The 17,545-nt window shown below is 39.7% G+C and overlaps 1 protein-coding gene across 3 annotated transcripts in view; it reads right to left on the reverse strand.

Moving 5' to 3' along the window:
• The window catches only part of LOC112572918 (multiple epidermal growth factor-like domains protein 10), a 16,583-nt gene extending 9,146 nt beyond the window's left edge, over positions 1 to 7,437 (reverse strand). Inside the window, exons 1-7 of one of the 3 annotated variants that reach the window (XM_025252907.1) lie at positions 7,120 to 7,428; positions 4,651 to 4,785; positions 4,116 to 4,259; positions 2,872 to 3,009; positions 1,893 to 2,027; positions 1,471 to 1,584; positions 997 to 1,131 (exon numbers count right to left, since the gene is read on the reverse strand). In XM_025252907.1, the coding sequence (XP_025108692.1) occupies positions 997 to 1,131; positions 1,471 to 1,584; positions 1,893 to 2,027; positions 2,872 to 3,009; positions 4,116 to 4,259; positions 4,651 to 4,785; positions 7,120 to 7,174 (856 nt within the window). In that variant the 5' untranslated portion in view covers positions 7,175 to 7,428. Of the gene's footprint in view, positions 1 to 996; positions 1,132 to 1,470; positions 1,585 to 1,892; positions 2,028 to 2,871; positions 3,010 to 4,115; positions 4,260 to 4,650; positions 4,786 to 7,119 lie in introns of all 3 variants that reach the window. The other 2 variants (XM_025252908.1, XM_025252909.1) reach the window with 2 other exon arrangements.
• Positions 7,438 to 17,545: the final 10,108 nt, after the last annotated feature.

Here is a 17,545-nt window from a genome sequence, read left to right on the forward strand (position 1 = left end):
TGTGAAATGTTGGTGAATACTTTCTTCAGAAACAGATGTTTTGTGCTTACAAGTTTTCAATAGCAAAGTCATGTGTGCAGTTACTTTGTGCCATTCCCTCATCTGTGGTCTAGTACCCGTTACTAAGGTTGGCAGCTCAAGAGACACCCTAGTAGCCCGTCTGTTTTAGTCAGAACAAACCCTGATTACACAGCATTAATGGACACTTGAATGTTGTAGTCAACATACGCAACGCCAGAAGGGCAAGGGCTTTGTCATCTGCATATACTAACCTAGCAATGGTTAGCCACTTACACAAATGATTTATGTTTTACTCTCTAACTTTACTTGTCTTTCCTTTACATATGTGTGTAAGGCTTTTAGACCAAACATAGAATTGAGGGTGTAGGTATCTGGGCTTTGACATAATATACATCTCTCTGGATGTGACACCTAACACTGACCGTCAGTTTTCCCACAGGTTTTTAACATTACCAACTCTGTGTGTGTGTGTGTGTGGGTGTGGGTGTGGGTGTGTGAGAGAGAGAGAGAGAGACTAAATAACGACAGAGTAAAATTTTTTAAAAAGACAAATAAATCTGAAAAACACTGACAGTGTGTTCTTCTGAGATTTACTGCTTGTAAGCGCTCTTCACTTACAAGAAAAGCATTGAATGTGTACTGCACATTGAGTCTCAAGGGAGAAATCAGTTATGAGATGTTAAAAAAATCTACATTAGAAATTTCAGAGTCCAGAAGAAAAATACCGACCAAGAATTAGAACTGTAAGGCCTTATGCTACCGAATCCATGACGGCCTTTTTGGCAAGAATGTCCAGCCGGGCGGACAGATGGATTTTCGCACCCAGATACCAAACGATTATAAACACCACAGAAATCTCCTACTAAAGGAACAGTTTTATCAAAGCGTGACAAAAAACTTATTTGTCTACCTACGAGAGAGGGACGTGCACACAGCTCACTGTACCTACCTATCTAAAAGTCAAACACTACTCACTGCAAGCTTCATCGCCATCTCTGCCAGTGAATCCTTCTTTACATCTACATTTGCCATCGGTAGGTGCTGAGCACTCAGCGTTGGCTCCACATGAGTCTGAAGAGCAGCTTCCACCTATCTTGTTCTCCTTCACAGCTGTGTGGAGCAAACAAGCATTAAAAGGCTTACTGTTGTTGCCATATTAAGGAACTTGTTTTTCGGATTTTAAACGAAAAAAACTGTTGACAAGTAAAAAGCACAAGCTTTATATGCAACTTTCTACCTACGAGAGAGGAAGATATTGAAAGAAACCCCTTTGCTCTTTTATATCTTTTATTCTAAGCTGCATAAAATCCCCACCATAATGACTCCCAGTTGTATCTGAAATGCACAGGTTAAGTATATTATGTACTAAATTACTAAGTTCAACAAACTATTGTTCAAGTGCCCCCCACTTTTTCTAAGAGGGTAAATCTGATTTGTTGATTCACATACCTGGTCCTCCATCACTACCTGGGACACCGGCGATACCTGGGGGACTTTCTGGACCCTCTGTTCCAGGCAAACCAGGGAGGCCAGGTTCACCGTTTCCATCACGACCCGGCAGACCTGAGAAGCAAATTGCAAACAATGTCATCACAGAACTATTCTGCATAAAAATATTCGGATGCTTTAAAAATGGTTTTCTTCAGATGCGCTTGACTTTCTTGTCCCTTCAAATCAGTGTAATAATTATCACCTTTTTGGACTTTCATTGTTGTCTGGTATACTGATGTTTTGCGGACTTTGCACTTGATATACAATAGTATAATGCTGTATTCACAGGGCAATAGCATCTTGGGTTCAAGAAAGTGTACCTGTCTATCATACAATAATAAGCACTGTACCTACCTGTCTAAAAGTCAAACACTACTCACTGCAAGCTTCATCGCCATCACTGCCAGTGAATCCTTCTTTACATCTACATTTGCCATCGGTAGGTGCTGAGCACTCAGCGTTGGCTCCACATGAGTCTGAAGAGCAGCTTCCACCTATCTTGTTCTCCTTCACAGCTGTGTGGAGCAAGCAAGCATTAAAAGGCTTACTGTTGTTGTCATATTAAGGTAGTTTTTTCCGGATTTCTAACCAAAAGAACTGTTGACAAGTAAAAAGCACAAGCTTTATGTGCAACTTTCTACCTACGAGAGAGGGACGTGCACACAGCTCACGCTTTGGCAGAGCAGGCAGACTACTACTGGACGGCACATCCTAATAAATCTCTGGCTCAGGGGGACCTAAACCTCCATGTTTGCCTACGTGGACTGAAACTCCCAACCTTCATCCATACAGTGAAACAGAGAGAGACAGAAAGAGATAATGAGAGATTCCCGGAAACATTCTTTATGTTTTGACTTAAAGGGGGTAAGAGAATCAGAATGTCTAATGCTGACGGGTAATCCCTTCCAATTTGATGGGGCTTGAACCTCTGTCCATATGTCTTTGTCTTAGTGGGACTCGCAGATGCATGGTTGCAGACGATGAGCAAACAAGTCGTGTGGGACTATAGATAGAAGTGAGCTAAGAGAAGTATCAAGGACCAGTGCCATAAATGGTGGAATAAGATAACGTGAGTCAGAATACAGAAAAGAAAATTAAGAGAAACACTAAGTCAAAAGGATTTTTTTTTTGGTGGATAACAAACTCTGTATGAGGTTAGGGACGACGGCAAAGGAGAAGGACGGACGCACCATCACAAATAAATGAAGTCATTAACACCTCACTTCCCTACGACTGTAGGATCAAGCGACTACTTACTCATCGGTCTCAGGATATTATCAAACTTCAAGCAAGAGTAAGAACACTGTATATTCTAACCTTTTAAAAACATAGTATTATTGAATGCCTCACACTACTTACTGCACGTGGCATCGCCATCTTTGCCGCTGAAACCTTCTTGACATTTGCAGACACCATCAGCACTTGCTGAACACACGGCGTTGGCTCCACACGAAGATGTAGAGGTGCACTTACCACCGATCCTGTCCGCCATCACAGCTGTGAGAAAGAAGTGAGTACGAGGTGAACTCACAGTATGTATGACAGACGATTACTTTGCTCTTTAAGTGACTGATTTTCATCTCTAACTAGGTTTGTTAATGACTTTTTGACTTTTCCCTCTTTTTTTCACTTCCTTGCCAAGTTATAACAATCAATCCCTTTAAAGATTTTCATATTCGAAATAAAGGAATGGCTTTGGGGTGAAAATGTTTTGCTTATGCTGTTAATACGACTTAATTTTATTTTGCTATTTGTCTTTGATATCCTAATGACTTATATGTTAAATACAGTTCAAATCCATTCATTTTACGATTAGACTATATTAGTTAATTAAAGTAAAAGTATCGATTGCATTTTTAACTTTATTGTACAAGCGACTAATAACAGTTAATGCAAAATCGTTGTACTGTTATAGGAATTTGGAAATTAATATTCAGCTTGCTGTCTTCTTGTTCTTGAAAAAAATGTGTGCATTAGATATAGTGTATTACTTTTCTTCTAAAGATTTTCCTTTGCTTTAAACATAATGTATTGCGGCTCAGGAAAAAACCCACAAACGTAGTAACTAAAATATCTGTAAACAAGTAAACTTTGAGGTAACTAATCAGTTCCCCAAACTATCAAATAAACACTCCATATAAAACAAATATTGTAAGAAAATCATATTTTTTGTCGAACAGGATATCAATAGGATATTGAGGCTTTGGTGACTAAAGCTGCAGCAAGGTGAGGAAATGCTCATTAACTATCAAAAACACGTTAATAGCTGTTTCATTAGCTAAACATTCAAAAGATGAGAACAACTGTATTGCTGGGAGAAAGGGAGATATACAGAAAGGAGAGAGAAAGATTAAGCAGTCGTACAGGTAGGGTCATAATACAAAAACCAACAAGGAATTTTAAAAGCAAAAAGGAAACCGGACAATGCTTTTCCGTTAGCGGTGATCAAAGATGTATGCTTTAATATTGAAAAGAACTGCAAAGGATAAAGTTTGATGTCTAACAAAACAATGCAATCAAAATTTGATATTTGTGTGAGAGCAATCTTTGTTTTTGCAATAATACGATGAAATAGGAGGAAGAGCTGCAGTCAGTCTACATACTGTTACATCCAGCAGCTTCACTAGCACCAGTGAATCCATCTTTACATTTGCAGAACTTGCTTCCACTGGCCGGACATTCAACATTGTTACCCACACATGAACCTGCGGTGCATTGGCCACCAACCATATTTGCAGGAATACCACCTACACATATAATAAGAAATGAGCTTCAAACAGGTTGCAAAACAGTTGTGATATCTTTTTTCTTAATAGACATTAGGATATATTTGTGCTTAGAAAAGAAGTGTAAAACTCTTTTAGATCGACTTCTAAAATCATATTTTGTGCTTTAAAAATGGTTTTCTTCAGATGCGCTTAAAGTTTCTTGTCCCTTCAAACCAGTGTAATAATTATCACCTTTTTGGACTTTCATTGTTGTCTTGCTTACTGATGCTTTGCGGACTTTGCACTCTATATGCAATAGTATAATGCTGTATTCACAGGGCAATAGCATCTTGGGTTCAAGAAAGTGTACCTGTCTATCAGACAATAATAAGCACTGTACCTACCTATCTAACAGTCAAACACTACTCACTGCAAGCTTCATCGTCATCTTTGCCAGTGAATCCTTCTTTACATCTACATTTGCCATCGATAGGTGCTGAGCACTCAGCGTTGGCTCCACATGAGTCTGAAGAGCAGCTTCCACCTATCTTGTTCTCCTTCACAGCTGTGTGGAGCAAGCAAGCATTAAAAGGCTTACTGTTGTTCCCATAGTAAGGAAGTTTTTTTCCGGATTTCTAACGAAAAATATATTGACAAGTAAAACACACAAGCTTTATGTGCATTTTTTGTTAGCTTATATTACATGTGTGATTAAAAGAATGCTGAACTTTTTATGAATAAAATATATAAGAAAGGCCTTCTTGTTCTTTGTGGTGTTTCTTGGTTAGTGCACTTGACGGTGGAGCAAAAGGTCTTATGTTCTCAGAGCAGCTTTTTTTCTTCCTTTTAAAGATAAAACTCCCAACAATAAAAAAAAAATAACGTGAAGCCTACGAACAGGTCTTTTGTGATTAGTTGTTAGGAAGAACCCTGTGGGACCCACTGTTTGCCGGTGTGTACTGTCTGCACTGACAGTGTTGTTTTACTGTTGTCAACCATTCTATTTTTCTGCTGGAAGTAACTCAGCGATGCTGTTGATGCCAATTGCGGACAAGTTCCAGCATCACTTTAATGAGGCGGCTGATCATGCTAATGGTGCTGTAGGTTTTTCTGGTAGAGTCCAGTATTCTTGTTTTCTAAGACGAATGACTAGAGACTGCGGTGTCGATTCTCAGATGAAGTTGTACAGGTTATCGCAACATTCTGGTTTAGTGCACCAACGGTTAGTGTGAAACGTTGGTGAATACTTTCTTCAGAAAAAGATGTTTTTGTGCTTACAAGTTTTCAAAAGCATAGTCATATGTGCAGTTACTTTGTGCCATACCCTCATCTGTGGTCTAGTACCCGTTACTAAGGCTGACAGCTCAAGAGACACCCTAGTAGCTCGTCTGTTTTAGTCAGAGAAAAGCCTGACCCCGGAGAATTGATGAGGACTTAAGTTGTAGGCAACATAAACTACTCCAGAAGGGCAAAGGTTTTGCCTTCTGCATGTTATAACCTAGAAATGCTAAAATGTGAAGTTGACTTTTTTTCATTATTTTGTTCACCCTAGGTCAGTTTGATCAAATTTTAATTTTATCAAGTTCGACAGCGTTAGAAATCGCCAGTCCAGAACCGTCTAACATACACAAAGTACTCAGATAACAAATAACACTGCTGACATGTCTGATGTAGTCTCTAGCGGCTACCTTCTAACAGAAAAACTGGTTTTAAAGTTTTATTGTGGGCTAATTCAACCAGCTTCACTTTACACAATAAATTCGATAAGTAAATGCCATCATGTACTCATTTGTTGTTCATTCCATTATCACTAGGTTCGTTGTTGTGTCATGTGGCCTGAGTCTTTGATATTTTATTGGCCTGCTCAGCTTTTTGAGACCGGTTAACAAAAAGAAAACTTGTCTTACCCCTGCCCTGTTGCAAATTATTACTAGTCTCTTTGTTCTGACCATCGTGTACAGGCAATGAAGGTTCACGCGCTCACACATTTGTAGTGAAGGGTTTGGACTTTGGACTTTCTAAAGCGAACATTTCTTTCTCGTTAGCTTGTTTGCATTTAAACTGGATGATTCAGGGCAAGACGGTGAAAAAAAAGTTCACGCTCCTTGTGTCTGACATCACGAAGCCTTGCCCCTGGGAACTGTGATGTTTATTTTACTGTTGCAGCTTGGGCACTTCATTCTAAATAACATTCTGTCTTGCTAGGGTGGGCGTGTGGGTGGTGTGACATGTGGTCTGGACTGCGGTGTAAGCGCCCTTTAAGAAGGAGAAATGAGATTGAATAAAATTAACATACAGGTTAGCTGTAACAAAGAAAGAAAAAAGAATAAGAAAGAAAAGTGAAAGAAAGAACTGATTTGCCCGGCATCGTATCAAAGACTGCACCCTACTGTACACCTGCTTCGTACCCACTGCACTAAGTATTGTAACATCACTGAATTCAAGCAAGGTTGCTAGTATGCTGTGTAACAGGAAAAATGGAGAATAAGGAATAAGATTTTTATAATTAAGTTATGGTAACAACTGTTTCAAGAATATTTTATCTAGTACTTTCACCTCTTGTAATGACAGCCATGAGTGCAAAAATGTAAATCAAGAGAAAAAAGAAGAAAAATATTAAACAACAAAAATCGTCTAAGAATGGACAAAGAGTATAACCAAAAACAGAGAAAGCGAGATTCGGTGATAATATCAAGAGGTGAAAACAACGATGAATGATGACAACGAAGGTCACTTTGATATAAATGTTTCTGCTATTCCCGTACAATATAAAAGAAACATATCTGACAAAAGTATTTAGAATAGATAAAAATGTTTTGCTGATTTTTTTAAATAAAAACAACATAATATAGCTAATGATAACGAAATATTATAAACAAGAACCTAATAAAAAGCTTACCTGTTGTGAAGATGCTTAGCGGCAACAATAGTAAGAGAAGCAGACAAACTTCCATGGTGTCTTTGACTTTGGTGTCGATTCAACTGACCGATGAGTTGAAATAAACCAGAGATCGTGTTCAGCTGTGTATTTATAGGAAATCCTTTTGACGAAGCTGGGTGGTTCAAGTTGGTGTTTTTGGCATTAGCAACATTCTAAAGTTAACTCTGTACCTCACACGGATACTTATTTGCGTTTAGATGGGACATTAGCCTGCAAAGTAGTTTTAAGACGAGAAAAAGAATCGTGAAAGTATTCCTTATATTTAGTTTCATTATTCACGGTACCAGTTGAGTCTCTTGACTTTGTCCGCACTTCTTTTTCACTTTTTCTAAGCACTATTGTAGTTAGATGTTATAAACTTTGACATTCTTCACAATGCCCTCTGGAAAGTCGGTGTACTAATAGATAAAATGTTTTAAACAGCTATAACATGAAAGGCATTTTTATTTTGACTCATAATTTAAAGAAGAATAAAGTATGTGAGAGGATGAGGGCAAACGTACACTAGTAAGGTAAACCTGACATATCAATAGGTAAAGCACACACATCCAATACCCGGATGTGCCAATACTCAATCCCGTGTGGAGCACTCAATTTCCTCCAGTCTCCCGAGCTGTGGGAAACAGATATCTCATATGCTGGGTTATCAAAGGCAAAGTTTCCAGGGATAGGAGATGGGTACAACCCTTATAAAAGCTGGTTTAGAAACAAAACCCAGATTCCTGTGCAGGGCCGCCGAGAGCCAGCCCGGGCCCTGGGACAGACGACCTCTCCGGCCTCTTGTACTTGTAATCGTAAATTATTTTCCCAGTATATAATGTATGTTTACAATTCGAATCTCAATATCTACACTCAAACTCAACTTCTGCATGTGTAATGCTTGGGTGTTCTGTCCTTAGACCTTTCTTTAAAAGAAAAAGAAAAGGAAAAGAAGAAAAAAAAATCCACTGACCAAGGCCGGGCCCCCTTGACAGCCGCGGGCCCGGGTACACCAGACCCCCCTGTCTCCCCCTCTCGTCAGGCCTGTTCCTGTGCAATGTCATAAAAGCTATAAGGTCCGATCTTTACTTAAGGGTTGCGAATATCTATATTTCCACTTTAATACTCGATGTATACACACTACTCATTGGTTGATCGTTTTTGAGTGTAACAACCTGTGTCCGAACTCTTCCCTAGTTTGAGTGTACACAACAGAAATAAGAATAAGCCTAAGTGTAAAAAGCCTTATTTTTAAAAAGATTGAACTACTCAAGGTGTGGTCGTCAAATAATGATTTATTTTTCTTAGCCACATCCACTCTTTCAACAACAACAAAAATCCGATTTCGGATTTCCCTGTTGTTTTACTTTCGAGAGAGTTTGTAAAATTAAAGTGTTATAAACAATAATGACTATTCTAGAGATAATTAGGCATTTCTTGGATGTCTTGATATTTGTCAGCAATACATACAATCTGTCTGTTTTCTAGCAGAGCATATGCTCGTGGAAGCTTGTTACCGAGATTCCACACCTCCACCAATACCACTAAAAGTCACATACTTACTGACTAAATTCCTCGCACTGAATTGATGCCAATTAACCCCTCCAAATTGGTGCATTGTAAAAAAAATAACCGTGTGGTTGATTCCTTGCTTTCTCGAGAAGTAAACAGCAATGAGGAACAAGAAAAGGTCTATGTGAGTGACTGAGTAAGTCGTGAGTCAGTGGAAAGTTGTACACAAGACACTGTATATAACATTCTCTTGAGCGTATACAATATACGGTAAGTGTTAAGGTCTTAACCATTTAAAAGTTCTCTATCAAAGACAAAAGGGAACATCCAGAGGCGGCGTTAGGACCACGCGGGGCCTGGGGCCGACCATCCGCGCGGGGCCGGGGTAATAGAGTACGTGTATCAATATCCCTATTGATATGATGCCGGAAGCACTGATTTATATATAGTTAGATAGGCTGGATGTATTTCGCGAAATAACGCACGAATTTAGTGTTTTAATTGTTCGTAACCGTCTGTGACAGTAGCGGTTTTTTCTTAAAGCAATATGGTGACGGTAACTTAGTAAACTTCTTGTTATTATTGTCGGGTTTAACGTGAAGACATGGGTTCAATAATTTGCTTGATTAGAACTTAGAAGTGTTTTCTGAACGTCAGTTTTTTGTCACAACTTGTTTAATACAGCTACATGCAGCAATAAGTCATAAAAATGACCTCGGGTAAGGTGACCAGACGTTTCGGGGGCGAAAGCAGGACGCGTGTCGATGATGATGTCGTCACTGACAAAGACCGCTGAAAAATAAGGGGGGGGGGAGGGAGACTTTCCTCTGACTTTGCCGAGTAGTGGTGCTTTCAACGGCAGATCTGTCCACGCCACTACATATTCCATTTAAAATAGAAAACCGGTATTTAAAACTTAAATTAAAATATTCATACCTTATCTCCCGCTCAGCCAACTTTGCGGACGTGCAGGTGATCGAGGCGCTGTAACAAATTATGGTACTTCGCCATCTTGGGAGGCTGTTACTCCGAAACTCTACTTCATAGACCGTGAATCTCCTTGTAAAGTTTCGGTCATTGCAAGATAGTGTCATAAATTTTTTCACAAGGATTTCGTGAATTTTCCCTGTCAAAGTTGCACTTCACAATTAAAAGTCCTTTCAATGTTTCCACCTTTAACTGTCTTTTCACTGGCGATGTTCGTATCGTCCCCGACATTAGTTTAGTCACGGATCCGTACTCAAAGAAAACGATTACTGGAAGTGAATAAAATGCCGGGCAGCGGAAAATACGCGGGAGGACGAAATGCCGAGAGGTGAGGGAAACGTGCTGACGTAGACTTGATGAGATGGCAGGGTATCTGATGTACCCGGGCCCGCGGTTGTGAAGGGGGTCCGGCCTTGGTCAGTGGATTGTTTTCCCTCTTTTTCTTTTCTCTAAAAGGAAGGTCTGAAGAAGGAACACCCAAGCAGTCTGCAGTATACAATTTCCAGACCTAAGGTAGGCGGGGTAGTCGGGGTAGCGGGCCAGGTGTCAGAGGGCCGCTGGACACAATGATTTATGGCACATGAAACCGTTAGAAGAACGTTCGTGCATTGAAGTCGCTGGATTAATGTGCCACTTGGGCGACCTGCAAGCAAGTTGGAATTGACAGTAAAAAGGTGGATATGTTACTGATGTATGGCCACTCTGTGAATGGAAAGGATGGGGCCCGCCGCTGGCACTGCAACCTTTAAGCCCGAAGTGAGAGTTGTCAAAGGAACTTGTTTCGTAGTTACTTCAGAGATACATCTAAGCTCTCTGGTTACTTCACGACACCGTGAAACTTTCTCTTCCCGTCTCTCCATCACCAAGCAAACTACATTAGTCTACAACTCTATACCCGGGGTGGCCTGTGGATGCCTTTGGATCGGCATCGTCTGCCAAAATGTAAAATGCACTTGTTTTCATTTTTTTTAAATTTAGCCTAGCTTACTTTTCTAAACAATTTATTATATCAAGTATAACAGAGTTAGAAATCGGCATTCTGTAGCATTCCAACACAAAGTTAAAAGATAAAAAATAATAACAGGCTGACATGACTCGTTAGAGGATGCCTTCAAAGGAAAGCGAGTGACTTCAAGCAGCTTCATTTTACACAATAAAGTCGGCAGGTGAAAGCCATTATGTACTCATGTGTTGTCCATTCCATTATCACTAGGTTTGGGGTGTACTCAGCTGTTGGCGTGGGTTGCCACTGGGAAGTGGGGGAACTCGGACAACCGTAACCAAAGAAGCTGACACCTCAAAGGGATGACCAAACGACCACTGGCGATGTACCAGCGGCGCGTGCAATAAGATATCTGCCGGCAGGTCATTGTCGTCACGGGTCAAACACCGGAGCCCGCACAGCGACGAAAAATTAAGCGGGATCAAGAAAACACCGCCAAAACCAAAGGCGCGGATGAGAATCAGTGTACGGTATTTTTAAAGACAAGCGGGACATTGAAGGACTTGCCAGAAAGCGAGACATTGGGCGTCCCGCCCGGACATTTTATGAGCAGGCGGGACAAGAGGTCAAAAGCGTCTGGTCACCTTACCTCGGGGCTGAAGCGCGGGGCCCCTTCGAGAGCGGGGCCTGGGGCGGCCGCCCCATTTGCCACCCCCTAACGCCGGCCCTGGGAACATCAGCTCAATGTCAAACGCTGCATGCATCTATAGAAACACACACACACACGCACACTCTCACACACACACTCACACACTCACACACACTCACACACACTCACACACACACACACTCTCACACACACACTCTCTCACACACACTCTCTCTCTCACACACACACACACACACACAACGTATCCCCGGGTTTAATATTTAAAGTTCCGCCGTGATTATTTGCAACACCAAATATTGCCAGCGCACGTGTTCGCCACCTCAAAATCCTTCTTACACTGTAAAGTCTCACTTATGTTTCGCTCACTGCTAGGTCTCAAAATACCCAGCACCAAAACAGCTATTTGTAGAAAAGACCATCTCTGTGTGAATATCTTTGTCAGAAAGAAAGTTAAATGTATTCATGAAATTCCAAAGGCAGACCTATTCACACCTACATGTAAGTGCACAGAGGTTACGTCCACCCCCGGCGGTAAAGTAGTGAAAGTGCATGAAACTGTTCTTACATTTCTATCTCTCTATAACTGAATACAGGGATTATCAAAAGATAACATAAGATCACTTTGACACTGCTGTATTTCGTGAATTCATCTCTATTGTTCACTCTGATAACAGGATAGTACTGGGTATCTCTATATCCATAAAGACAACATATCAAAGTGTTGTATGTCTCATAACAAGAAATTAAACAGCAGGATAGACTTGGACATTGTTTTATCCAGTTTGCACATGGAAAATTGTACATTTAGTTGAATTTGACTGCGTAATTTATATCTTTTGAGTTCTGTAAGTTGTTTTTATTTCTCCAATTCTTGCTTTGCCTTTAAACGTGCAGCTCCAAGAAGTCATAAACTTTTAGCGGTCACCAAGAACAAAACCATCATTGAGTTCAGGCTGCGTCATAAGGACAAAAAACTAAAACAGAAACAATTCATTACACATGAGCGAATTTAGACGAAGTGCAGCTTTTAGAAACCACTTTTAGTGTCTTCAAAGGAATCCCTGGTTGATTACTGCTACTGCAGTGTAAACAAACAGAGGTTATTGAGGGTAGAAGAGGGTGGTCCTGAAGATTGATTAACATAAGTCATTGTTCGAAGTTCGCGCTCACTCAAGACGGGGTCACAAAGTTCACTTGCTGCTTTTATAATCGTATGGACATCGTGAGGTTTGCATGAGCTTTGTTAACATTGTCGTTTGATCTCCAACTTTAGTTTCTAAAATAAAAACAAATAAAATTGATTTGAACGCCACTTTTACTTCCTTGCTGCACCAGGACACAGGACAGGACGTCTGAGGTCAGCCAAGGATAGACATGGACAACACGTTTCTGTCGGCGTCAGTACAGATCACACCTACTTGGTCATGAATTTTTAAAGCAGCTCGATTATCATCATTCGAGTTCACAAACAACATCCAGTCTGGGTGCTGGGTTATGAAATACAAAGCATCCAGGGATAGGAGATGGGTACAACCCTTATAAAAATTGGTTTAGAAAAAAAAAACACAGATTCCTCTGCAATGTCATAAAAGCTATAAGGTACGATATTTTCTTCAGGGTTGCGAATATCTATATTTCCACTTTAATACTCGATATATACACACTACTCATTGGTTGATCGTTTTTGAGTGCAACAACCTGTGCCCGAACTCTTCCCTAGTTTGCGTGTACACAACAGAAATAAGAATAAGCCTAAGTGTAAAAAGCCATATTTTTGTAAAGATTGAACTACTCAAGGTCAAATGATAATCTTTTTTTTTTTCGCCACGTCCATTCTTTCAACAAAAAAAATCCGATTTCGGATTTCCCCTGTTGTTTTACTTTCGAAAGAGTTTGTAAAATTAAAGTGTTATAAACAATAATGACTATTCTAGAGATAACGTGTCCGCCACCTCAAAATCGTCCTTACACTGTAAAGTCTCACTTCTGTTTCGCTCACTGCTAGGTCCAAAATACCCAGCACCAAAACAGCTATTTGTAGAAAAGACCATCTCTGTGTGAATATCTTTGTCAGAAAGAAAGTTAAATGTATTCATGAAATTCCAAAGGCAGAGCCTATTCACACCTACATGTAAGTGCACAGAGGTTACGTCCACCCGCGGTGGCTTGCGAGCAGTAAAGTAGTGAAAGTGCATGAAACTGTTCTTACATTTATATCTCTCTATAACAGAATACAGGGATTATCAAAAGAAAACATAAGGTCAGTTTGGCACTGCTGTATTTCGTGAATGTAGCTATATGTTTCACTCTGATAACAGGGAGATACTACAGAGGGTACGTAGACAATTACAAAGTCGCTTAAACCATCACAAAATGTCATACACAGGTTAAAAGACAGGTTAAAAGCAATCATATGTCAATGAAGTATCTCTAATTTAAATATTTTTTTGACTAACTTAACGAACTTATTAGCGCTTACAGACCCCTGATTAGACGCCATGATGAGATAGCTTCACAGAGGGTGAAACATAAACACAAACATGAGGTAGGTGTAGTACCAACCAACTGGCAGAGTTAATAAAGATTTCCTGCAAACACACACACACTGTATATCAAAGTTGATCACATACTTTAGTAAGCCCTCATCACCAAGTCTATTCTGTCATCCTTTAATGTTCCAAAACAGGCAACTTTTAAAAGAGGAACTCTTCCATGTTCCGTCGGGTAACTTTAGAACGTATCTGTCAGCCGTATTCTCCGTATTCGAGGATGAATAATTTCTGTAAGAAATATTTCACGGGCTCTACATAAGTCAAATGTCTACTGAGTCATACACTTCGCACTGTTTTCTTCGTACTAATAATAACCTGACCTCACAACTTTTACAAACACCAACTCACCTAGTCACCCTGGAAGCAAAGTTCCCTTTCTTATCTCAGCTATGAGCTTTCTTGGATGTGAATACAGGATACAAGAAATCGAAAGTACGTGGCAATGACTATAGACAGGCGTGCGCAGGCAAGCACACAAATGTATACATGTATGAGACATAAACACACAAACTTTAATATCTCTATATCCATAAAGACATTATATCAAAGTGTTTGTATGTCTCATCAACAAAAACTCAATGCCAGCATAGACTTAGACATTGTTTCATCACCTTTGCACATAAAGAATTGTAAATTTGGTTGAATTTGAGAGCGTATATTATATAAATATTTTTTTTTAGTTCTGTAAGTTGTTTTTATTTCTCCAATTCTTGCTTTGCTTTTAAACGTGCAGCTCCAAGAAGTCGTAAACTTTCAGCGGTCACCCAGAACAAGACCATCATTTAGTTAAGGGTGCGTCATAAGGACAAAAAGCTAAAGCACGAAAAACTCATTATACATGAGCGAGTTTAGACGAAATGCAGCTTTAACAAACCAATTCTAGTGTCTTCAAAGGAATCCTCTTGTTGCTTACTGTTACTGCAGTGTAAACAAACAGAGGTTACTGAGGGTAGAGCAGGGTGGTCCTAAAGGCGAGAGGTTGATTAACAGAAGTCATTGTTCAAAATCACTCTCACCGTCTGCTTGTGACTCAAGATGATGTCACAAAGTTCACAAGCTGCTTTTATAATCGTATGGACATCGTGAGGTTTGCATGAGCTTTGTTAACATTGTCGTTTGATCTCCAACTTTAGTTTCTAAAATAAAAACAAATAAAATTGATTTGAACGCCACTTTTACTTCCTTGCTGCACCAGGACACAGGACAGGACGTCTGAGGTCAGCCAAGGATAGACATGGACAACACGTTTCTGTCGGCGTCAGTACAGATCACACCTACTTGGTCATGAATTTTTAAAGCAGCTCGATTATCATCATTCGAGTTCACAAACAACACCCAGTCTGTGCACAGTGATTTCTTTGTTTACTGAACTACGGGCTTTTTGTCTAAATAATTCCAGTGGACGTCTACGTGACATTTCTGTCTGTGCATACACAATACATCATGCTCACTGAGGGAGTCAACCCGAAGCGGACAAATAGACGAACAGTTGTGTGGCTAACATAAACACAAAAATAGAAAGGTCGTCTCATGCACACTTTATTGTCGTGGGTCAAGACAGGCCAAAGTAGAGAACCTTGCCAATGGCTTCGTACCTCAAGGTCCGTCTGTCTCACTACGAATAATATTGTCGGAACAGATTAGAAGTTGCTGTCGTTGAATGGATTAATGAATTATTAAATTATCAATTACTTCCATAAGCTGTTCAGAATACTTTGCCTCATTAATACAGATCAATATTTTGCAGTAATATAAAGTGCTAGTAAGTTTTACAGCACATTTTTAGAAATGTTTGTCCCTAGTGTTTGCAGTTATAAAACCCACTTTTAACATACGACAGTTATTGTATTACATATATTTTCATTATAAGATATCGTTAAATGCTGTTATGCCTATGTATTGTCAGAAATGTTAGCTCGTCCTCTTCGTTTGATTACAATTTTTTTTAAAGTAGCAAGGCAAGAAATCGTTCCTATTTATGGAACTGGAACATCATAGGTTCAAACTCTTATCACAGCAAGTAAAAAAATTTAAAATTAATAGCTAATACAATACTTTAATGTAAGTATATAAACAGGTAAGTAGTCAGTGTTTTCTTTTGAAATATTTTACCAGAATCAATGTCGGAAGGTCATTTCACTAATTTGAAGCAATGTAGAAAAATGCCCTTTCACCCATACAATTATCACACATATTAGAAATGCTGAAGTGTGGTGATTAGAAGGTGATTGACGTCTTAAAAATGATCGTTTTACTTAGAATTTAGTAAAAAAAATTATTGCATTTTTTTTAGGTTTGAGGTTTGGGACCACACTTGGTTTGCTAAACAAAACAAATGAAGAAAGAAAAGAGAGAACATCTTAGGGTGCACTGAAATTTTTAAAGAGAAAACTGTTTACCGCTTGCAAGCGGCATTTCTATTTAGAAGTCACTGAATGAATCCACAGTCTGTAGACGATAATCAGTCTCCGTGTGATTTGTTCTCTATAACCTAAGACACGACAGTTGAAACCACCACAACAACATTCTGATTTGTTATAGCCAGAGACGAGTTCGGGTGTCCGAGTAATAAATTGTTTTAGACACGGGGAACTATCACACTTTATTTGGATGTTACGTTCAGACAGAAATATGCTTGTCCCATGGTGAGTCTTGAAAACCAGGTCTTACACTCCGTGTAAAGCCTCTATGACTTGGCTACTGGGCTTCTGTCTCCTTTTTCGTGGAATTTTCTATCACTGATTTAAAGTTATTATCCATGCAGCGAAACTCAAGTCTGCTACCAGTACAAATCTGCAATAAAAGGGCAGAAAAAAAACCCCCCCCAACTGAATCGAAATATTTGTGTCCGTTTCATTTATTTTGCTATGACTTCTCGGGGAAGGTATTTCTCTCTTTCCACAAACCATTAGTCACAAAGGTCTCCCTTCTAAGTCTCTTCTACACAATAGTGCTTTAAGCTAATGTTAACCAAACAATGAAATGGATAGCATGAAAATAAAGCTGAATTAAAAATTTAAACACAGGTTATTTTTAAATAGAATCGCATTGTCCTCTGTGCAACGGAATGGTTCGGCAAATAGCAATACATCATGTGGGCGACACTATGTATGGAATCGATGGAGCTTGAATATTAACCGTCGATGTCGGTGATACCGTCAGTGGGAGCACTTAAGTCTTTGTGAATGTGGGTGAGCGAGAGCGTGTGTGTAGGTGTGTGTGTGTGTGATAGAAAAGGGTGCATGCAGTGCGTGCTCTCGTCTGTGTGTGTGTGAGTGAGGGAATAAGGAGGAAGAAAGATTAAAAAATAAAACACGAAACAGTGAGGTCTGAACAGAGTCACCAGCAGTTTTAAGAGGGGAGGCCACTCGCATGAAGTAACGAGAAACGTTCCACTGCATTAACTCCCTTTAACGAAGCCGTGATACCCTTCGCCCACCGTGGGCGCCTGTTAAAATGGGGGCTGACAGCGAAGTAGAGAATATAATTTTGTTGATGGACATATTTGACAGCGACGAAGAAGTAATAGAAGCAATCTATTGCAGCGCCAAACAATATACTTCTAGTGGCATTCATTTGGGAACTAAAGAGGAAAAAGTCCATGAGAATTAAAGATTATGTGGAAAGAACAATGCGGTAGTCAAACATATCACGTAAAAACAAACGACGAGTAGACTTTCTGTTGTTGTCGTCCCGATTCGAAGTTTCAAGATCGAAGGCAAATTCATCTACCATCTCTAG

This window comes from Pomacea canaliculata, linkage group LG9 (assembly GCF_003073045.1).
Source record: "Pomacea canaliculata isolate SZHN2017 linkage group LG9, ASM307304v1, whole genome shotgun sequence".
NCBI classification, from domain to species: domain Eukaryota; kingdom Metazoa; phylum Mollusca; class Gastropoda; order Architaenioglossa; family Ampullariidae; genus Pomacea; species Pomacea canaliculata.